Below are 24,315 nucleotides of genomic sequence, written 5' to 3'. Positions count from 1 at the left end.
TTATTTGTAAAGGGTTATCTAAAATTGAATTTATTCCACGTGATGATAGTTTTACGACGTGGAAATACATTAAAGGAAGTCTGTTTGTTTAAAATATTTTTGATTCGCTCGTGTAAAAATTCCCGATAGCATAAAATAATTACAACACTATGTTATGTCCCTTCCTACCTATACCTACTACATAGGTGAGTAATTAAAGGAATTCTCGAATTAATTAAAAGTATTTTACTCTCCGTCTGTATGCGAGTTTTTCATGCATATTTAAACCAAGTTGAGTGCTAGGTACAGTCTACATCATGTAAAAACAAACTAAACGACATAGCTTGTTTGATATTACTGTACTTGTATCAGCAACCAGGAAACTGGAAGTTATATGGGTTTTATTTCTTGAAAAAATATCCATCGTTGGGTGATGTTAATGACCAGGTTAAAAATCTAATTTTGAGCTCGCGTAATAAAATAGCAAACGGTATAAAGGAAAAAACATCTCACCAGACGAAAAGTTGTTTTCGTGGAATTTTCAGCATTGGTTTTCTGAACAATGGCTCGTAGTTTTCATTTCTCGATTATAAAAATTAATTGTTGGAAGGTGTTCTAGCTCTTCAAGTTCTTCTTTGGTTTTCATCTTTTTAGGATTTGATTTTGGATGCGATGTATTTAGATTAATCACAGAAGCTGTAGAGGGTCAAGGAGTTTGAAATTAAGGTGAAAATTGCTGAAGATGGAAATTTTTAGTAAAGATTGCGATTAGCCCCCTTTAAAAGGGGCGTGAGGTGTTGTAGCGAGCCAAACATTTTATCAGGGAGATTTCGAACCATAAGGACCAACTTTCGCTACCACCAATTTAGTTGAAGGCCATTATCATTCTTACCCTACTTTGCTCTTTAGACGTTTTGAGAGTGATATTTTAAAAGTTCTTCGCTAAATATGATTAATGTCTTTGCGACATTTTGATAAGAAATTATAAAAAAGCATTATCAAGTGTGATCTAATTTAATTTATTGTAATGAATTTCCTTTCTTATGATACCTAACTAATTCTCGGTAGATACTATTTCGCCATTTCTCGAACTTTTTTGAAAATATTACCTACCATTTATTTTTTTTGTTTTTAATACGAGTAAACCTATCCAAAGCCAAAACATGCCTACTATTTAAAAGCTTTTTTCTTTAATAAAAAAACTTGTTCTAACTTTTTTTTAGAAAAAATTTAAAAGTAAATTTCCTCAGTATTGGAATCATAAACTATCTCGTTCTACAGTCATCCCTCTTACCGCACTTCATCAACCCGTAATCCTGTTTTGATAGAGTAAATTGACGCATACAAATATTCTCTAATTGACAGTAATAAAGACTCTAAAAGAATTAAGTACATATTATAAAATGCGGCAGTTTGTTTTCATGAGGAATGATTCAGATGTGAAGATTAAAATTCATTTTAAAATTCGCTTCAACAGTGCACGCGTTTTCAAAATCCACATTGTTGGGGATTATCCATTTTTGGTGAATGCGCGCGAGAGAGGAATGTGCTATGCAGATGTACCTACGAGTATATTACCGTTCTAATTATTATTTCATTTGCCGGCTTATTTATTTTGTTATACATTATGGTAGATAGGTATACTTATTATATTAAAAGCGTCGTGTATATTTTATCTCATTATAGGACCTCCATTTTGGTGCTTATTGGATATTGTTCCCATTAAAAACGAAAAAAGAGAAGTGGTACTATTTTTAGCTTCGCATAAGGATATAACGCATACAAAGTTAGCAGAATTACGAACATCATGCGACGAGTACGAAGCAGGTGATTACTCAGGTGTAGTGATATAAAAAATTACTTATCATTATTTATACACTACGTGTATTGAAAGTACATATGGCGTTTTTGTTTACAATTTTTTTTTCTTCCTTGTTCCTATAACATGTGTAGATTCGAATGGAAATTTAGATCCCGAAGCACCGCCTGCAAACTACGGACGAAGAAGAAGTAGAGCAGTGTTGTATCAATTATCGGGTCATTACAGACAAGATAAGCCAAAAACCAAAATAATCAATAATGTAAGTAAAGTGCCCAAACTATCTACGTATTAAATTAGTGGAGATATACTAAATCTGGATACCTACCTACCTACCTACTCGTTACGTTCTTAATGCCCCTTACAACGTAGTTTGTGCATATTGCATGTGCGTAGTGCATAATATGCAAAATGCATGCTTCATTTTAATAGGTAGATAAGTACCTACCTATTGTAATTGATTTTAGGAATATGCGAGGTGCTTCATTAAACATGCTTCCTACATATTTCAGAAAATAATTACTAGATACCTACCTAGTCTCAGAATGTCCCGCTGAAAATTTTACTGAGAAATTACACCAAAAAAGTGCATAGATAACTAGGTATGCATTTTCAAAATTTAAGATGCTTTGTAATAACAGACTTTACACGAGCTTCCAAAAATTAAAAAACGTTGTTGTAAAATTATGAAACTGTGCTCAAAATGCCTCTCCTTGAACTCTGGTTTCTATTTTTTGTTCCATAGATGAATAGATGAAATTACAGGTGCATCTATAAAAGAACTTTAAAAATACCAATAATTTTTTTTAAAATATTTATTTAAATAGATACCCATTTTGAATTTATTTGAAATCAATCAGTTCGAAATGTCGAAATCTCTGCAGTTTTTGTTTGATTTAAAAGTCATGCTGGTGATTACAGAAAATGAAAAAGTTCCAAAAACGTAGGTTTTCAACTTACCAACCTGAGTTTGCTGAAATTTCAATGGACGATGTATTTCGAGTTGATGTTTATCTAGACCTGAATTCTAGCTTGAAAGATCGCCAGAAAAAAGAACCAGGGTTTCCCAAAATGGCACGATTCAATTTTTAAAAATGAAAATCATATAAAACATGCAGAAAATTTACGAATTTGGTACAAATTCAAGATGATTGTGTTGTTGGGCGTCTTACGTGATAGGTATATTGTGAGACAAAAATTTCCGACCAAAATTTCCGACTTTAGGCGAGAAAAATTGCGAATGAATCAGTCTTTTGCATTTTTGAAGGTTTCGCACCGATACAAAGAATTCTGAAAAAAATTTATGTTGTGCATCAAGATAAGATACCTGTATACTTACAACGTAAATTGTTTGTTTATATTGCACCTCCAAAAGAAATTACCAATCAATCTCGCCGCTTTTGGAGCCTTTGGAGGATTTACAGATGACCTAGCTAGGTACTTGAAAATTTTTTCTAGAAAGATTTGAACCACAAGGACCAAATTTCACTGATTATAGTTTTATGTAAAATCTCGGCGAGGGGCCGATTCGCAATTCTTAACCCGCTGAGTACTAATGTTGTTTGTAATTTTTTCTATTCAAAATATTTCGCATTAAGTAAGTACCTATCTCAACTTTTTGGAACTTTAAAACGATATTATGTCAGATGAGATTTTTTGGATTTTTTCTTTCATTTTTAGACTGGACAGCGGCCAGTCCAGAAAATATTTTCATTGAGAATTGTTTTCTTTCAAATTTTTGCAAATAATCGCTACAAATGCTCATGCGGATTTTTTTATGTACTTGAATTTCTCGATCAGTTTATCCCTTTACATTCAAATCTGAACTTTCATCAGCTGAATTTATCCTTGCCTTTCTTCAGTTTCCACCAATTGATACATAATACATATCTTTTGAAATTTTAATGTCACGCGATCTATAAGCTTGCTTATTTTGAAAAATCTTTTCTTTACATCACGGAAGTTCAAACAATCTGATAAGTATTAGTATGTACTACCTGTACCTATACGTATTGTTACATAGATTGTCCTTTTATTGGCGACCTTTATAATATTTTAGGTACCTACAGGTACATCTTGCAAAATCACTAGAATTTCATTCAAGTTTAGATATTGTATCTGCTTCACGTATAAATGACATTTTATAACAATACGTATAAGTACCTACTTGCTTGTTCGTCATTTATTGAAGACGAACGTTACAATTACAAATAATAATAACGTTAATGAATAGACGACTTACAAATGTCATGTATGGGTAGGTAGGTACTTTTTTCATACCAACTCAAGTACATGGTGAAGTATTGTGGGAAAAAGAAAAAACTCTATGTCAAAAGCGTACGTTTTGTACTCGTACTTACAATAATTTCATTTCTTGTTCATTTCTCTACATTTATTCTTAACTCTGGGTACATGGCACACGTACAGGTAGGAACCTACTTTAGTTAGGTATATCTACCTTTTACGGTAGGTAGGTAGGTACTATTTAATTAAACAATATTGCTTCGATAAGTTTAATATTATTTAGAATGAACTGAAATTTTTCACTTCGAGAACTTGCAAGGGTAAAGGTTTTATGGCGTAAAATTTTCCATTGTCGACGTTCGGAATTTTCAATAAGTATTTTCTTTGATTAAACTATCGCAATATGAATGACGTCGTGATACCTAACCAATTTTATTTCTAGCTGTTTGCTACATTCTCAGTGGATAGGTAAAACGCCTACCTTTCTATATGTATATCGACGTACCATATACCCACCATATGTAATGAGTTTTCCACGTTTTGTATTTATAAAACACTTGAAAATAATTTTAAAACGTGTGGTTACCTAGAATACCTGGCAAGTAATTTTGTTTAAGCTATTATAAAATTTATGTGGTAGGTATTGTTTTGAAAACTTCTATAGAAATATAACCTAGTTATATTAAAACAATAGATGGAGAAAATAGAGAAAATGTATTGTTCTCTTTGCGGGATGCAGGTTTTGTACGAGGAAAAAAAACATCTTTTCATGCTACCTACGTACCTACCACATATATATAGGTTATATTTTTTGCTGCACTTTGTTTTTATGGTTAAATGAAGAAATGCATAATGTGTACTTTCCTCATCTATATCTACGATGTAGATAAATGGAGAAACGTATAAGCGTTAGTAATGCTTTCTGTTATTATCACATTTCTAATTACTCGAGTCGGGGTATTAAAATTTAAAACGAATGAATGCCGTGTACCATACTCTATATAGGTAGGTAGTTAGGTAGGTAGGTAGGTACGTGCCTAACCTACACTTACGGGGCTGTTTTTAAAATCCCTTTACTTAATGAATTTTGAATTCTTAAGTGCTCTCATTGATACTTATGTTTTTCTCTCCGTATTTTTAATAATGAAAACAAACGAAAAAAATCAACCATTCCTTCAAATCTATAGTCAAAACATGAGATTTCTTCACTTCCGAGTACAATTACTGACATTTAAAGTATACAAATGCGTAGGTGCCAAATTCATAATTATTTACGTTCATTAGTACGACATAAAAGTTTATTTTTAATTTGGCAAACACAACGGAAAGGTTTTCGTTTAAAGAAAAAAATTATGTAGGCACCCCGACAGTGAAATGTTTTAAGGAAAGTATAAAACTTTTACAATTAAAGTTCGCAAGTTAGTGAGAAGCGGCAAAAACCGTATTAATAGTTTGGTTGGAAAATTTTTTTCATGTGGGTTATTGCAGGAGGCAGTACTCTGTCTCTTTCTCTCTCCTTCTCTCCCAGCTTATATGTACTACCTATATTGGATACGTTGCTGGTAGAAAAAATTCGAAATACTTAGTTGTCATACCCTTTGTTCCAGCAGGCACGTTGATTGATGGAAAAATATATCAAAACGATTATATTGTGCGTTTATAGTGAAAAAAATCTGATGTTTATTAAATTACCTACCTTGTATTACCTTATTATTATTTTCATTCTGTAAAGTTTTCGTTTCGCTGAGTTAAATATAGGTGTAAAAATGAGGATAAAAAATGTAAAGCATTCCAAGTCTAGTCATCTTTTTTTTTCATGTGATGTAAAATCCTCTTGACACATTTCAAATTTTTTTGTAGATAAAAATCCAGTTATCTGCTAATGTAAGCACAAAACCATATTTTATCAATATTCAAGTGAGAAGAATCTTGTCAAGATATTATTTACTTTGTTGGTTTTTTTTTTTGGCTGGGTAAAAATGAATCTCAATCTTCTCGCTAAAATTTCATCATGTACTACGTATGTGTAATATAGCTAGGTAAGTAATTCGATTAGAAAAATATAGCTACCTACGTGACGTAGGTACCTACATATAAAACAAAAATATAAGAAACGTTTTTTTTCAGTTGAATTTACATATTTTTAATTTTATTTATTTACTTAACTATTTATTTTAGCTAAGTAGTCGAGTTAGGGGGTATGCGAGACGTTTGCAAACATAGTAAAATATAAATTATATGAGTATGTACGTGTATTTCAATTTGTAGGTGTTGTACTTCATTAAAATAACGTTATAATTTCATTTTCAGAGTTTATTACAGCCGTCCTCAGCTCCTTTACCAGAATACAAAACAGCTGCTTTAAAGAAATCCAGATTCGTATTGTCTCATTACGGCCTTTTCAAAAGCTGCTGGGATTGGTTAATTTTAATAGCTACGTTTTATGTAGCTATCGTAGTGCCTTATAATGCCAGTTTTGTTAATGTTGACAAGCCTTCGATGGTTAGCGACGTTGTTGTTGAAGCATTATTCATTGTTGGTAAGTCGTGAGTTCATTTTTGTTTATTGTATAGGTACACCTAGACTCGGGCCTTTGTTTGTTACTTCTTTTTTTATGGGGTGGGGGGGACTAATTCTTGAAAATTGAAAGTGCATAATTTTTTGTACCCCCTCCCCCCCACAAACATCCAAAAAGGATCGATTTTCACCTTATTTGTTCACTTTCTCCGTGTTAATTTATAGCTGAAGAAAGGCGTTTTGAAAAAATAAAAAGTGAACATAAACATAAACCAAAGAACAAAATTTTGAAATTTGCAGATTATATGAAATGAGTTTAACACACGTTTTCTGATTCACCAAAATTAAATTTACAATTGTTTTCAAATGAAGGATTAGAACTATAAATGTAACTAATGTAAGAAATGTAAATTAACGGCTAACGCACGCATACAAAAATTATTCATGAAAATTGTAAAATAAGTTGCCTACTCAGTTCGCCGTAAATACGTAATACTCGTATGTTTTGAAGCGACATTCGAAACTGTGACGCTATTCCTCCACCGCACCGCATCATCACACCCTCCTCTGTTCATCTCTACAACTGGATTTGGATATGATTTCTTCTGAACTGCATCCTCATTGTGTTAACGATTCTGAGTCCAATAACATGCAAGTGAAATTCTTAGAAATCAATTATTTTTCGTTTTTATTAGGTACCTACTACCTACCTAGGTGTAGGTATTTAAATTACTTTTTTTTTTTACAGAAAACACTGATTTGATCATTTTTCGATTGTTGAAAAGTCGCTTCCATGCAAAAGCTCAAAATATATATTTTTTAACAATCTGGGTATCAAATAGGTATTTTATTTTTTACAATCAAAAAATTAATTCGCAATTATTCAGAATGTAGAAAATTCAGTGCTTATCGCAGAATTGCATTTTGGGATAATTTTTCGATTTATTTCATGTTCCTGAAAAAAAAAATCTGTTATAGATTATAGGACTTTTTCTTCATTAAAAATTCCATAATGAAAACTACTTCTTTTGCGAATTTGTAACTTTTCCAAAATTCAATTTTCTTCATAATTCAATAACTATGTTATAAATATGCTATTTTTTAACAATTTTCTTGGATAAATACGCAGAAAGATGATTTTTTAAAAAGAATATTCCAGCAAGAATTAAACAATTTTCATCTTTGAGATTGCTAAATTGATAGGAAAAACTTCTAGCTTCCGTTTAGGGGGGAAAAAATATAAAAAATTGCATAGTCTTGTAATTTTTTATTTCAAATTCAAATTCAAATTCAAATTCTTTATTTGAGATACATGCGGCAGCATTGCTGCCATCGTATCAAGTTAAACATGTAAGTACATAGAATACAAATTTCAGCTTTAAAATATAGGGTAAAAAAAAAAAAAAAAAAAAAAACCAGATTAAAACATGAAAGATGAAGATTTAAAACTATGGGTACATAAAATCTACTCCAGGTTATTTCAAAAAATTTGAACTCTTATTGATCCGTGGAGCTGAGATATTCTTCCAGGGTATAATAAGCCCTAGTTATCAGCCATTCTTTCAGGACATGTTTGAATTTTTTTGCAGTTGGCTGGTTTTTTACACTCCCTGGAATCCGATTATATACTTTTGCAGCAGATGATACAGTGCTACTCTGAAGAAGTTTTGTGCGGTGGTGGGGAGTTCTGAGGTTACCTCGTGATCTGGTACTGTATGGATGGGTAATTTTTGGAAAGGTTATAACCCCAGTATAAACCATGAGAGATATGTCCAGAATATATTGTGATATTGTAGTGAGAATTTTATTATCAACAAAGGTGGGTCTGCATGTTTGTCTTAGAGGTAGTTTATAAATTGTTCTTATCGCACGTTTTTGTAGTGTGAGTATTTGCTTGACATAAGATGCATTACCTCCCCAAAAAACTACCCCATAGGCCATTGTGGAGTGGAATAGTCCAAAATATGCAAGTCTGAGAGTTTTTTGATTTGTAATTTGGCGTAGCTGAAAGAGTAAAAAGTTTATAGATGACAAACGACTGGTTAATTTAGTGATGTATACATCCCATTTTAAATTGCATTGAACATCAACCCCTAAGAACTTTGCAGCACAAGAGACATTAGGTAGAGTTGAGAGAGTTTCTGCTATCAGGTCTGCCTCCTTGGGGGTTACATTGAAAGGCACTGTTACTGTTTTTTCCAAGTTTAAGCTCATGCAATTTGCATTAAACCAGCAGATCAAGTTTTTGAGAACATGTTCTGTTTTTTTAAGCAGTGTGTCCCAGCTACCACCTTTTAAAAACATAGTTGTATCAACTGGATGAAATTATTTTTTTAAAGTGGTAAATGCAGATACAGTTGATGATTTCTAACATTCATGTTACATATTTGGAAAGTGAATTAAATAGGTAGGTGATAAAATTTATCAAGATTTTGATGGAAAAAATGTATACGTATTTGGGAGTTATCAGCTTATGGTTAGGGCTGTTCTTTCGTTAATTACTTACATCATCATGTAGGATGTAGGTACATACAATTTTTTTGGCATAGTTTACTTACCTATACTTAACTGAAAGAAATTAAATCAAATAAATTATTTATTCTTCCTATACGAAAGGACAGAAATAGGTTTTTTCTTACTTTCAATATTCACTGTTCTTGTTTGAGAGTGAAATAAACAAATTTTGATTAAGTACATACATAAATTCGCAAGCCTCTTAGCACTGGTAATGTTATGGAATTAATTAACGTACGCGATGTCTCGAATCAACTGATGTAGGTACCAACAGATCCTCTATCGCCTTCTTCGAAGGTTCATCTCAGTGGAAACGAAAGCATCTTGATCAATTACAATAAAAAAGTAATTCTGTTCGAAAACAAATGCCCCAAGAAATTGCTCGTTCTAACGTTTATAGAAGTGTACATGAAAGCTGTAAAGTTGACTGGATACCTTATTAGGTACCCACTACCCAGCTACCTACCTTTCAACGTAGGTAGAGGTACAACGTTTTTCCTAAATTGCTTCGTGAAACATTTTTCTTTGATAATTATTTATACTGATTCATTTTTTATTCTCCATGAGAATTTACGATGGCGGACTAAACCAAGTAGTATTTGCGTAATGAAATTATTGTAAGTAATTTGATGCTCAATTCAGTATAGAAAACGGAAAGAATAAACAATGAAAATAGCGCGCCCTGCGAGGTTGCACATTGTAATTGGAAAAACGACCAAATTGGTTCCATTCTTGATTATTTTTAGTTGATTTTTCCCTCCATCGTTCTCAGTTAATCCGTTCTGTTCATCTCGAATCAACTCAATACGCACGCAAACGATTAGATTCAGATTCTTATTGTGTGTAAAGCATTTCAAAACGAGCAGATTTCAAACAATTAAGTCTGTGGTTCTTTTCAACTGTATAACACATTTCGACTTTATATCTTATATAAAAAGCTCGTGAAACCTCTCTCGCAAACACCTATCTGGTCGTTCGTCGTGTAGGTAAATTTTATTGATAAAATAATTTTTCTCTCCAATCGGTTTACATTGTGTCATAATTTATCGTTATTGTATAGTTTTTTTTTTTTTTTTTTTTTTTTTTTCGGAATCGCAACAATTAGGTATGCTACTGTTTGGTCGAAACATTTTAGTTCCGTCAAATATTCACGTTGTGTATGTACATATATGTACAATACAGTACAATACTCTTTACCCATTCGTTTCGTTCATGTACTTAATTTTCCAGTGCTTGGTAATCTCATACGCAGCAATTTCTGCTGGTACAAAAAACATCATGTTGTGTGAAGAACCTTTTACGACAGAAAACGGTCAAAAGTGTACATGGTCGATCGAAGCGACACTGCCTTTGTAATGTACCTACTCAAAGGGGCAGCTTATACCTTGCAAGTTTTGTTTTTCTGAAATTTACCTAATGTAGAAACTGTAGGGGCTGTGCTTAAAATTTACCGAAATGAAATTTTTGAACACAGTTTTTGGAATAACAAATTTTTAAGACCAACCAAAAAAGGTTCTCACGTGTTATGACCTACATTCAAATTCAAAAAAGTTATAAACAAGTAGGTGGAATTTCATGCGACATAAATGCTTAAATTTACAAGTAGTTAGGTATTCCAAAATGTTTGGAATTATAAATTTTTTACTTCGAACACCAATCCAGTTTCTTTTTTTTAAAACGAACAAAAAATAATGTGAGTATTTGGTACGTAGTTACTTTGAATCAAAAAGTTTTCTGGAACCCTTCAACTGCAAGAAGGGTTTTGGTAAAATACCTACCTAATTTATTTGCAAGATAATAATTTGAGCATGAAGTTTACATCAGGCATTTAGAAATTGAAAAAAAAATGAAATTCTATCAACCAGATCTAGATCTGATTTCTACTTAATAATAATGCAATAGATACCTATTATTGAGCCCATGTAGGTATTTGTATACATAGGTATATATTTTCCCAACTTTCTAACTTCAGAGGCAACTTTATATTCAGGTGTAGGAATGGTTCTTCTGCAGAAACAATCATAAAGATAGGTATGTTTATATCGACTGGGGTTAATTTTCTTTCGAGATAGACTAAGTAGATAATTATGAAATGTTTTTAAATGAAACTTTCTTTACGTAGATTTTCGTACGGTGGCGGTTTTTCGATATACTTTTTCGCTTTTATCTCTAAAAATAAAACTCGGATAAAACATTTATGGGCAAATAAACTCGGAAAAGTTTGTTATAAAATAGCTTCCCGTCGAGTTTGTCCGATAATAATTTAATGAAATTGATTGAACAGTGAATAAGTTGAACTGAAAAGTTTTACCAAACGAGTTTTTCGCCAATATCAGCGCAGTTATTTATGCTGCTTCAAAAGAACAAATGTTTTTTTTTTTTGTTTGATCTTGTGTAAGTAAATTAATTTGTTATAAATTTGTATTCTCGTAATGTCGTAATGAAATCGAAAAGTATGATTTTCCTCACAAATTATTTCGTTTCAGTTCTTTAATCCCCGTTTCAATCAGTGATTTATTTTAATGACTTTTTTCTAAAAAAAAAAAAAAAAAAAAAATGTTTTGTTGAAAATTCTGAATCGACTCTACCATCTGCCAAGTGACGATTAACTTGCAAGAATTAAATAATGGAACGAACCCTTTAAAAACAGATATTAATCTATCTGTGTCTCTCTAATTACATTTTAACGCTACTATATTTTATAGTAATTGAACGGAGCAACGCTTAAAATCGCGAAATTTTCAGTATTTTTTGTTCAACGGTATATTTTATCGTTTCAGCGTATTTAAAACAACAACGAGCGAAAAAGCGCAAAATGATTCATTTTTTATACAAATTAATTTTATATTTCCTTTTTTTTGAAATTTTTTATCGTAAAAACTTTTCGTCGTTTAAAATTAATGCATTCGCGGTTGGTGACGTAGGTAATGAAAAAAAAGAAAAGAAAAAAATGAAGCCGAGTGAGGGAGAATGATGTTGCTTGGGCGATCATCTGTCAATTTTTCTTTTCAATATTACGAAAGTAAACTTTTTTTTGTCGAAGAGCGAAAAAAAAAATCGTAAAACTTTGAGTAGCTGCTAATACCGAAATTCGCGCGCGCGTGGTTTTTCTCACGAAAGAATGCGTTTTTCGAAATATTGTCTGGGAAGTTTAGATTTCATCGAGGATAAAGTTACTTAAGTGGCAAATAAATTGAATTTTATGGATATACTTATTATTAATACGATTACGTTTCAGTAATCTGGCCGCGATAAGGCTGAGAACATGTTCAAATTGTAGCGATCGTGAGAAAGCATTTTGGTTCAAGTGTGGCAGTATTCTATATCCTCCGTATGTGTAAGAAAAGTACTGCCCAAGTATACTTGCTGCATTTAAATTCTGTCGAGTTCTCGGTAAAAACTCGAAAATTAGTAATAGTAAAAGAAAATTAGCTCTTCAGCCGTATATACGTACGTGCTTCAAATGAGCAATTCAATGCTTCAAGGTTCAGTGGTTGGAAAAACGACGTTATATAATGGTATTATAGCGTGAAGCTAATAGTAGGATTTTTTCTCACAAGTTGGGAGATATTGATTGAAATAATATCCAAATATTAAAACGGAAATAGCAGCCACAAATTGAACTAGTGAAAAAGCTATTTCCATACAAGCGGCGCGGTGTCTAATTTTATCCTTTAACGTAAATCTTCGTGCTTATTGTTAGAAAACTAATGAGAGAACATTTTATTTAAAAGCAGTTATAACGGCGCGGCGGTAATACCTCGTATGAAATATTAAACTACCGTTGGAATATCAAAAAACTTTACTCAACGACATACACGCGTAGTATACGATTAATTTTGCATTCAACGAAAACTTGCTAACTTTTAATCACAATTAACTAACACATTAAGCTATCCAAATTAATACGTATTTTAGTATTTTTGAACAAGTTAATTAGTTTGTTGGGGATAAACCTACTCAGATCTTTAAGAAGTTTTCCTTGCTTTCAAATAAAATATTTTCAAGTTTGACCATTTTTGAATATGACACCAGAAATTTCCATACTAGGTACATACATTCGCTTCGCGTTGTGAATAATATCCAAAGACCAAACGTATTATCACTTTCTTATATTTAAATACAATGACAAACAAAACAACGACAGTTGAAGTACAAAAATTACACACGTAAAAATCAAAGAATTGCAATATACTGGCGCTATTTTAAACCTATAAATGCCATCGATATGAAATACATGCATATCAAAGCAAAAATGTACATACAAAAATACCGTATTTAAATCTTCATTGAATTCATCTACTTCAACAACTTATTTATAGACATCTCGATAAAATTTAGTACACGTATTTTTAAATATGGTCGGTGATTGCATCTATTTCCATTAAATCAATGTCAGTTTCCGTTTTAATCTCTGATATTTGATTGGAAGAATTAACAGATGCTCTTGTCATCAAGATATCCGTTGCTGAATGCGAATCAGAGCTGATATCTGAAATTAGACGTCGTTTATTATTTCAAATCACGAAATACGTAAATAGAAACAAAGAATAAACTCGAAATGCAACCGTAATAATATAAACCATTTCAAACATCGTTAATTTAAAAATGAATGCTTTAATCTCAGTGAAATATTACGTCCTCTTTTGTCAAAAATTAACATTTTGGCTAAATGTTTTCTTTCCAAAATCAGGATATTAGTTACCTTTCGACATGAAGTTTGGCGATGATGGATCATTTCGAGGTATCATAGGCATCTGCTTTAACACAGGAGTCGTACTGAATTTAATTTCATGAGTAGTTCCATTGGTTGTAGCTGTACTATTGATCACCTGCAAGCAAAAAAAAAGTTTATTTCATTTACTAATTTAAATATATATTAAACTGCAGAATCATTAGCACCGAATCACAAAGAATAACTGCTAAAGATCAGGTTCAGGTCACACTTCATGGATTATTTCAAAATTATGCTTTGATGTTTGGTCAAATAACTCATTTTTGAAAATAAAAGCGTTCGTTAATTTAATAAATCGGGTAATAGATATAACAAAATGAAAATGATGAATTGTTTCATAAAAATTTTACATTATGGGTACATTAGGAACTTCCCCCATTATACTTCTCAGGTAGGTACTATACATCAATCACACAATAATTTGCAAGTCATAAACATTTGTAAACTATCAGAAATTAGATCAACTCCTTACTTTTTTGGTATTATTCAAATTCGGCTTCAATTTATAATTAGGCTGTGATAAACAGTAGCGATCTGGCGGTAATCTGATTCCTGACTGCGGTTTTATTGGAGGTAGCGACGTTGAATTTTTGCTTCTAGCCAGTTCTAATAATACCTATCAAAAATATATCAGAATGAATGAATAAATCACTCTCTAAATTAGTCCGTAAAAATAATAACACTTTTTCACATACATCTCTGGGAGGACCAGCAGATGTCATTTGTTCTGCGTGCATTTGGATTGCTAGCTTTACATCATCTACGTCTATAGTTTTCTTTTTGGCATGATTTGCAAACACTCTAGCGTCGTCGAGAATAATAGTAGTGTGCCCTATAAAGAGATTGTGCATTGAGATAAATCTTATTTAATTATTTATTTTTTAATACTAGATTTACTTACAATATATAAATTCGAGTAACTGATTGATAACTCTTGGATCGAAATCGTTGATACCTAATTCTTTCAGTATAGCCATAATAACTTGGGCGTCTTTGGGAATATATTTTACATTTTGGGAAGACATTTCAGGACATAAAACTTGATTAAATAACGCAAACAGGTTGAATTCAAGTAACAATTTTAGATCGTCTACACAAAAACTACAAAAAGATGAACATTTTACTGCTAACCTTATCATCTAAAATAAAATAAACAGCAAAATATGCGGCGAGTTGATTTCAATTTCCAAGGTTTATCAGAACTGTGAGGTGTGTGCACTTGTGCAGCCGGACGTGCGCAGTAAATACTGCGTAATACTCTTGTATTTACAATATACAATAATAATTCGTAAAATCATAATAATTCATAAAAATTATTAGCATTTAGCACAACAAATTTGAATTATTTATTTTAATAATTTTTGATTTTTGTTTATTTTTTTTTAAAAAAAAGTACCTACGTACTTAATACATTTACTTACCTACTTGCGTACTTCAAAGAATTTATATCTATTATTCTGGTATTCTTTCATTACAGATATAATTTTAAATTTCCGTACCACGTATGTTAGTAAAAAAGGAGAAGTTGTTTCCAATCCTAGATCTATCGCCATTAATTACGTGAAAAGCTGGTTTGTCGTTGACTTATTTGCCGCTTTACCATTTGATTTGTTGTATGCTACTGATTTATATGACTTATACAGTGGAGATGTGAGTATACCTACGTACTTATTTCATTATTTGTTAATTTCGTTTTCAATTTCAAAATAAAAAATACTGATCACGCTAAACCTGTGTAGGTATATTATCTATATGCATTGCGATTTTGCGATCATGATGATGCTACATAATTTTGCATTATTATTGCTTTTAGGACCCGGGGAGTGGCCAAATTCATCTACTAAAGTTAACTCGACTGTTGAGACTGGCAAGATTGCTCCAAAAGATGGATAGATATTCTCAATACAGTGCTATGATTTTAACTTTACTTATGTTATCTTTTACTATTGTTGCTCATTGGCTGGCTTGTATTTGGTATGTTATTGCTGAAAAAGAACGATCCAAATTTCCTAAAGACTGGGACCTAGGTATGCACGTCTACGTATGCGCTGATTTTCAGTACCTATTCAAATCGCTAAAATGAAGTGTTTTACTCTCGGAATTTTTTCTAGGTTGGTTACATACATTAGCGGATAGGCTAAAAATCAGTGTCGATGCTATAACATATGGAGAAGCGTATATTACCGCATTATACTTCACCTGTTCAAGTTTAACTAGTGTTGGGTTCGGAAATGTTTCCGCCAATACTAGTTCAGAAAAAATATTCAGCATTTGCACCATGTTGATTGGAGGTAATATTTGACCTCTTTGTTGTAATTTTCAAAAAGAATACCTACCTATATTATGTTATGTACATCTAAAACGGATACCTAATCTATTTTAACAGCATTAATGCATGCCGTCGTTTTCGGTAATGTTACTGCCATTATACAAAGAATGTATTCGAGGCGATCTCTGTATCAGTCAAAATGGAGAGATTTGAAGGATTTTCTTACTCTGCATCAAATTCCTGATGAACTAAAACAACGAATGCAAGATTATTTTCAAACTATGTGGTCTTTAAATCATGGAATTGATATACATGAGGTGAGGGAGGTATGTTAAGGTATCTTAATTCTGAATAATGCTTGAAAAAAAAAATTAAACTTTAGAGTTAAAAGGGTAGAAAAACGTGTTTTTATAAAACATTGAATAGTACACGTACACGAACGTTGTCTTGGCCTGTTGATAAATCATATCCATAATGTATAAGTACATGAGCATTATTTAATTGAGAACAAAAAATTAATTTTCGTTGCTATGCATACCTACCTACCTACCTACCTAAAATAAATATGTACCGTCAAACGCCCTCATTTCTGACATAACTTTTCAACTAATAAAAAGTAAACAGTGAAAAAAAAATGCAACCTGCATGGAATATATTTCTTATACAATTTTATAGAATAGAAAATTGTTCATTTTTCTTTTTTGATTTTGTTTTTATCGATCAAAAACCTGCTGTCCGAAATTAGGACAATTGACAGTACCTACTTATTTATTGTATTTTCTTGTTTTATACTACCTTCGGTTTTTATTTTCATGTTTTTTAACGCAGACTCTGAAGGAATTTCCTGAAGAATTAAGAGGAGATGTTTCTATGCATCTGCACCGAGAAATACTACAGCTTCCAATTTTCGAAAGAGCAGCTCAGGGTTGTCTGAAGTTGTTATCATTGCACATCCGAACTAATTTTTGTGCACCGGGAGAATATTTGATTCATAAAGGTGATGCATTATCTTCCATATACTATCTTTGTAATGGATCAATGGAAGTAGTTCATGACGACATGGTTGTGGCAATATTAGGTAAGCATAAAACATCCGGCTCAGTTCTTGAATATTTTAAAAATTGATGAAATTTTGTAACGCTGTTTGAAATTTTTCAGGGAAAGGTGATTTGGTAGGTTGTGATATTAGCACTTGGTTACAACCAAATGCTAATGGACAAGGAAGTGGAGGTAATACGGGTCCCAATGATACCATTGTAAAGTCGAGCTGCGACGTAAAAGCCTTAACATATTGCGATCTTAAATGTATAAATATGCAAGGTCTGATCGATGTACTACGACTTTACCCGGAATATCAGCAAGAATTTGCCCATGATATCCAGCATGATCTCACATATAATTTAAGAGAGGGATACGAAGCCGAGGTTTGTAAATGGCAAAATAAATCTTTATGACTGTGCTTCAAAAAATCAAATTCGTTCCTTTTTTTGACAGGACCTCGATATCAATGAAGTTCCTGTTTTGACTCTACCATCAATCAGTGAAGACGATGAAAATGCTCAAGATGATGGCCAAACATCGCCAACATCACCGCCTCCTAGATCTCCTATGCACGGAAATGGCAGTCCTCGACAGACAAGATTCAATACCAGGTATCATCGCACTTTTATCTTTTTTTCAAAATTTTTATTCATTTTAAACAATATTCAGATTTAGGCACAGCTTCCGGAACGAACAAGAACAAAAAGTAAATGTAACGCGACTCGATACTGAAGTTACATCGTTGCATAAACACGTGGCAACTTTGAGTCAAGAGGTAATTTTTTATTTCATTTCATGAAGCATTTGAAAGAGGTTAAGTACCTACCTATAACCAACATCAGAATCTAATAAAATGGGTTTTCTTTATTTAGGTCAGGAACGCTATCCAAGTGCTGCAGGAATTAGCTTCAACTAACTCTTCGATGTTAGCAAGTCGAGGAGGTAATCATTTACCTGCCTCTAACCCTAATCTTCCAGATGCCAACCAACAACGGTCTCAAAAACTTCAAAGATGTTCGTCTCATCCTCCGGAAATATTCTCATGGAATTCTTTAGAAAAAACATCTTGTCGAATGGTCAATAATAGTTGCCAGACCGATGATATAATGATCCTATTTCATAATTTTGTTTTAGAAAATTCTGAAAAGGTTTTACAATGGTTATCAATAGATTCCAAAAAAATGTTACCATCTAATTCGAGTTCAGACCCAAGGGAATATTTATTGGACACAAAACTCAAAAGTTTATGGAACTGTCGTAAAAATAATCTCCCTGAGTGGATGAATGAAACATTTCCACCTCCTGTATTTTGGAGGTCTCAGAATCATCGATATAGTGTTGGTGATATAGCTGAAAGTTCGGTAAAAACTCGAAGTCAGATTATTTCATTGCCTTCCACAAAATCCTTGAAATTTCATCCATTAATTTAGTTAAGAATAACTAAGATGTGATTTTTATATAGAATCAAAATATGTATGTAGATAGTAGACTTGTAAAAGAATAGATTGCCTATTTTTAAAAATGTTACCTTCATTTTTGTACTTCGCATACCTATTATTGAAGTTTTTTTACTTTCTTTTTTTCTGGTCGCTCGGAAACGGAAGAATGCATTCCTCAACAGTCAACATTCATCTCTCTCCTGTTTCCAAGCGTGAAATAAGAATGAATAGGTGATACAAATATCACGTATCGTCAGCCGAAGATTTTTTCCATGTAGGCCTATTTTATTGATCTGTTCTGGTTAGAAACCGGCAAATTTCAGATTTTGGTCATATACTCCAAGAAAAATTTCTGTACTGAAAAATATTACAATATATAAGGAGTGTAATTCAATCATGTGCAAAGCAATTTGACATAACTACTTACCTACTTGTAGTTTTCTATTGAACTATTCTACTTATTAGCAGTATCTTGGAATATATGTACTTTAAAAAAATTCAGAACAGCCTTACTCAGTATATTACATACTATTTTCTTATAATTTTTTCATTCTGCTATATGTAATTCCTAACTGTATTTTTTTTACGTAAGCAGTCTAATTATAATGTGATTGTCGTATAACGTATCATATATTTGTGTGTTTTTCTTCTAAATGTTATCTTTCTCTTTTTATATCTTATTCTAAATTAGAATTCGCAAACACATTTCTTCCATGTTGATAAAAACATGTTCGTACAATAGGCCTAATAATATATAGGTACATATGTATTTTTTTCAAATAGTTTATTTTACTTATCGTCGCCGACTTTTTCCATGTTTCCAAAATTTTGGACGGGTGAAATTTTTTTCAATTATTTTAATTATTTTACAATAAGGTAAGAATTTTACATAGTTGAATGTTACCTCTTTATTTTTATTATGCATGTGAATTTTGAATACACTATTTTTTTCTACCATACGTAGGTATACATATTTAGATCAAAGTCTAATTTATGATGATTTCAATTCAGCCCAATTTCAAGTACCTTTTTTAAAAAATCAAGTCAATATTATCTATTTATCTACGAAACAAATTTCATTTCATAACCCTACTGAAATTTTCCAATTCAAACAAACTCAAATGTATTTAATATTATTTAAATTTTTCAAAACTTACGATATGGAATTTTAAGCTAAAACTTTCCATTCTCAACAATAAAACTTAGTTAACTTACCCTTAAGTCGTTATAATTTGTCAACTTAATGGCTGTGTTTTGTAAATAATTTAGATTTTACGAAATCATTCGAATAAAAATCTTCATTATTATGTAAATTTTATTACAATATTCTAAATATAATTATTTGAAAAATGTTTTTCTATAGGAAATTTCCATTTAAAATAATCGACCTTATCTTTTCTTGATTATGTTTTTCTGGACAGTTGAAATACGCCGCGCAAGCCAATTTCGTTATTTTCATCTCAGGAGATCAACGAGATTGTAAACATTTTCGTGAATATATTACTTTTATCAATATTTCATCCACACATTTGTTTGTTGGAAAAACTAAACATATCTATTTCTGTTTCTGAATGACTTTCTTTTGTATGTAATCCAATTCTCCTTTCTTTAAATGAAAATTCTGTAAAGTTTCAATAAATATACACGATCATTAAATGTGTTTTTCATTATATCTATACTCATTTCTCAGAATGTCATTGAATGATCTCAGTTACGTTGCATCTGATCTGAAAGATGATGGGTATGTCGAAACACATAACAAATGAGTAATAATAAAAAATGGCAAACGTATTGAAATCTGAAGAAAAAAATTATAACAATCAAACCGAATAAGGACTTATTTTAAACATGTTTCGTAGCTGTCGTTTTGACTGTGAAATAATATCTCATCCCCATGCCTGTGATTTGCAATAATGTATCACTAGTGTACCTTCTGCTCCATAACACTCGTATAAATTTTTAATTATTTGGTCAGGTGCAGGAGCAAATGCCTGATTCACGTACAAAAACTAAACATACAACAATGCAATTAGTTCAATACTTACATGCTTACTAAATATGCAAAAAAGCATAGGTACATGTACTTATATCCAAAGAATAATTAAGGATAATACGTACTAAACTCTCAGAAGGACCTAACTTTAAATAATTTCTTAAGAAAGTAGTTATGCCACCAACAGTCTTATTAGAAGAAACCTTCCATTTTTTTGTCTTCATTATAGGTGCATTGCCCGTTGCTTTAAATAATAGATCCACTGAAATCGAAATACTCATTAGCTGATGAAATAAAACACGTTGAAGAGCAAATTTACTACTTGTGAGATATTCTACCTTTTCCGGAGAGATTTGAAAATCTGGTATCATCTTTATTGGTAGGAGAATTGGGCTCTTGGAAATTATCATCGCCTTTATCTTCAATATTCTTTATTCCAGTGATCAAATTAGTTTCGGTAACATCCATTATTGTGTCAGCAGAAATAGCAACCATTCAACAGAGTCATAATTTCAAGTACCTATAGGAACATCCAGCTTATGAATAAAATTTCAACTTTAAAAGTTGATCGTGAATCGTGAAATAACGATTCGTGATCTTAAATTACAGATGGCAGAGTGAAATACAATCAATTATTTTCGTCAGTAAAACGTCCATCTTACTTTCAAAGCGAATTGATAATAAATCAAAAACTTGAACTGTTTTTAACTTACAATTAGCTATTCAAAGTGCGAAGAAGTATGAACTTTTCAGAGTTTTAGTATCGAAAACATACATCCTACATCCTTCAATTTCCTGCCACGAAAAAGATCAAGCAGGATTGTCGAACTTCAAATATCACAAGTAGGTATATCCACAGCAATGAGAGAGAATTTTTAATTTCTTAATTAATATTAATATTTTAAATAAGTACTCGTCAAACAACTCCGGCAAACTCACTCGTCTCACTCTGATAAAAAAAATCTTATCAGCAGAACGCAGAACACTGAACAGGAGAGTGTAACGTTTCGCCTGAAGAGTACGCTGAAGTGAAGTGTACCTCAGCTGCGCTCAGCTGTCGCATGGACGGGGCCGACGGGGGTTACGGTTTGTTCTTTGGTTTGTAGTTTGTACCAAAAAATAAAAAAAATAAAAAGGTTACGGTTTTTTCATTTATCAAAAATTAATGGCACTTCAATGTCAAAAAAGTGCGCCTGTGGCCAAAAAAAAACAAAAAAAAAAAGGTAAAAAACACAACTTCACAGTTCACACTCACAATATGCACTCACAGTCACTGCCATTTTTTGAGTTTGAAGGAAATTTTCAGTGATGGGCCGCTCAGCGCTCATGAGCGCGCGCTCTTAGTGCGCTCAGGGGTTTTCAGTGAGCGGGAGCGCGAGCGCGAGCGCATGATTTACATCTTGAGCGGAGCGGTGAGCGTGAGCGTACAATTCATGCTGAGCGCACTCTTTTTCTGCGCTCAGGCCGCTCAGAAATTCTTTTCCAAAAGGGGCAAAATCTAAAAAAAGTTGGCATTTTTTTACTTGGATCCCGCGTTTTTCGTTTCTGTTTCATCTTTTTACATTTTAGTTCGTATTAGTTTAGATTCAAATTTGAAAAAAATCGAAAAATGAGCATATTACGTATGTGAGCGTGAGCGCATTTGAGCGCGCGCTCAAACAACGTGAGCGCAACAATGAGCGGGAGCGCTAAAATGAACACCCTGAGCGGAGCGCGAGCGGGAGCGTTATGAATGTGGTGTGAGTGTGAGCGTGAGCGGAGCGCGAGCGCAAAAAACCTTGAGCGGCCCATCACTGGAAATTTTAGACAAATTCGGACCGGACACTCACATAGGGGCGCTAGTGAGCTGGCTAGAATGTTTACATTTTTCAGACGGGGCTTTCTTATCAGCGTTTACGAAAGCATTAATTTCAAGGGTTAAAACTGAAAAATTAATTCGATGTACATTATTTTTACGATTATTATTGCATATTAATCATGACCGAATCATATTTTCATTTTTAACTCGTAAATCCACAGTAAGCCTTAATCCATCGAATACACCATACAGTATACCTTTCAGTAGAAGCCAGTGTTGCATGTTTTGGAATGTTAAAATGTGTAACATCTGATCAGTGGTGTCGAACCAAAAGGTGAAAGATGTTCACACAACCGCGTCTCGTGTGAATGAAGTTGACTATATAGCCATATCTAAGGCAGAAGATATTGCCTTTTGTATTACATGTATTACGTGTTACTGGAACAATATTTTACCTAGATATAATGGATATAGTGTTGGCCTGAGAATATTCTCAATGCGCATAATCTGAGAATATTCGCGAATATTCGCGAATATTCTCAAACGCTTGGAGAATATTCTCTCAAAAAAATAAAAATCGGGACTTTTTTCAAAAAATTTGAAGATTTTTCTACAATTTTCCACAATTTACAAGTTTTACAACTACTTTTCTTTATAAATTTCCAATTTTCCTCAATAATTTGAAAGTTACCAAAACCTTTTCCCTATTATCTCTAAACTAGGCAATAATTTTCTAATTTTTTGAAAAGAATCTGCGGAATATGCGCAAGAATATGCGCATATTCTTGCGCATGCGCAAGCAAAAAAAGAATATTCGCGAATTTGCCCAACACTAAATGGATAGCCAATGAATCACAGGTAGTGGCAATCAAGCAAATTAAAAATTAAGTAAAGTTGAATTATTTTTATTACCTTGCAGTGTGCAGTGACTTACAAATATATTGTGACGTCCTGACAATGGATATTTTTATTTTTGACAAGTACCTATTATTTTTAAAAAAGTGAAAAATGGCGAATGATAATTTTTCAATTTGTTCCTCATTTTTAAAAAAGGTATCAGATAAATTATGTTATCTTTTTCAATTTTTAATGAGTAATGCCGAATGCGTGATGTTTTTTTGTTATTTTAAATAGGGGATCCCGATTACTATTCAAGTACTCTCTAAATTTGAAACAGTCAATTTTCACTGCTTAGCAATCACGACATTTTGTCTTTTTAAAAGCAGTATATAGTTTTTTTACTGCAAAACAGTACAAAATTTACTGAATTGGTCAGTCAAAATGATTTTTTACTGACCAATTCAGTACATTTTTCACTGTTTTGCAGTAAAAAACTACTGCTTTTAAAAAGGCAAAATGCCGTGACTGCTAAGCAGTGAAAATTGACTGTTTAAAATTTAAAGAGTATTTATTAACTGGGGAAAACAGTAATTTCTTAGGGGCGGGTTTTCCAAGTAAAACTTGTTCACTAGAAATTAGAACACCAATGTTTTCAAAAGAAAAAAGCTATGGTCAGGCAGTTGCCACAGTAATTAGTGCTGTGCGCCGACCAAAAATGCTTTGGCGGCGGATAAAATTTTTACAATTCAAAATACTAATTTGGCAGCATTTTGAGGTTCACCGCCGACAAAACGCCGACATTTTTCCGGCGGTGGCGGTGTCGGCGTTCAGCTTTTCGCCGATCATCATATTCCGCGGCGAATTTTCTTTCAAAAAATTATTCTCAACGGCGACGTTTAGACGGCGGCGCACAGCTCTACACAGTTTACATTATATGTAGATACACTGACGCATTAATGAAGATCGACTAAAATAGTCACGGCCTTCTAGAAAAAAATCACAAATTACCTCGAATTCAAAATCAGAGGACCTTATGGTTAATGGTGCTATTGACATTTTAACAAGATTTACAAGAGAACAGGCAATAAACCGTAAGCGGCGATGGTGTTGATGTTTCAATTCTATTG

General features: G+C 32.3%; 3 protein-coding genes across 11 annotated transcripts in view; 1 reads left to right on the top strand and 2 right to left on the bottom strand.

Annotated features, from left to right (window-relative positions):
- Elk (Eag-like K[+] channel) overlaps nt 1-20,213 on the top strand; it is a 108,896-nt gene extending 88,683 nt beyond the window's left edge. For 4 of the 9 annotated variants that reach the window (XM_065344757.1, XM_065344756.1, XM_065344755.1 and 1 more), the window contains exons 5-16: nt 1,666-1,818; nt 1,933-2,060; nt 6,353-6,581; nt 15,286-15,458; nt 15,622-15,835; nt 15,920-16,099; nt 16,195-16,403; nt 16,906-17,155; nt 17,236-17,501; nt 17,572-17,729; nt 17,788-17,893; nt 17,991-20,213. In XM_065344757.1, coding sequence (XP_065200829.1) covers nt 1,666-1,818; nt 1,933-2,060; nt 6,353-6,581; nt 15,286-15,458; nt 15,622-15,835; nt 15,920-16,099; nt 16,195-16,403; nt 16,906-17,155; nt 17,236-17,501; nt 17,572-17,729; nt 17,788-17,893; nt 17,991-18,548 — 2,624 coding nt within the window. In that variant the 3' untranslated portion in view covers nt 18,549-20,213. The remainder of the gene's footprint in view (nt 1-1,665; nt 1,819-1,932; nt 2,061-6,352; nt 6,582-15,285; nt 15,459-15,621; nt 15,836-15,919; nt 16,100-16,194; nt 16,404-16,905; nt 17,156-17,235; nt 17,502-17,571; nt 17,730-17,787; nt 17,894-17,990) is intronic. The other 5 variants (XM_065344760.1, XM_065344759.1, XM_065344758.1 and 2 more) reach the window with 5 other exon arrangements.
- Nucleotides 13,171-14,974, bottom strand: LOC135831908 (transcription initiation factor TFIID subunit 9B-like). Its single transcript, XM_065344764.1, has 5 exons — nt 14,710-14,974; nt 14,504-14,640; nt 14,281-14,424; nt 13,779-13,905; nt 13,171-13,565 (listed from the first exon to the last, which is right to left on the bottom strand). Exons 1-5 carry the CDS (start codon nt 14,945-14,947, stop codon nt 13,426-13,428), a joined length of 786 nt encoding a protein of 261 aa, XP_065200836.1. The 5' UTR covers nt 14,948-14,974; the 3' UTR covers nt 13,171-13,425.
- LOC135831909 (autophagy protein 12-like) lies at nt 20,214-21,524 on the bottom strand. Its single transcript, XM_065344765.1, has 4 exons — nt 21,264-21,524; nt 20,889-21,070; nt 20,676-20,812; nt 20,214-20,566 (listed from the first exon to the last, which is right to left on the bottom strand). Exons 2-4 carry the CDS (start codon nt 21,043-21,045, stop codon nt 20,444-20,446), a joined length of 417 nt encoding a protein of 138 aa, XP_065200837.1. The 5' UTR covers nt 21,046-21,070; nt 21,264-21,524; the 3' UTR covers nt 20,214-20,443.
- Nucleotides 21,525-24,315: the final 2,791 nt, after the last annotated feature.

Source organism: Planococcus citri, chromosome 1 (genome assembly GCF_950023065.1).
Source record: "Planococcus citri chromosome 1, ihPlaCitr1.1, whole genome shotgun sequence".
Taxonomy (NCBI): Eukaryota; Metazoa; Arthropoda; class Insecta; order Hemiptera; family Pseudococcidae; genus Planococcus; species Planococcus citri.
This window is presented reverse-complemented; position numbering and strand designations above follow the sequence as displayed.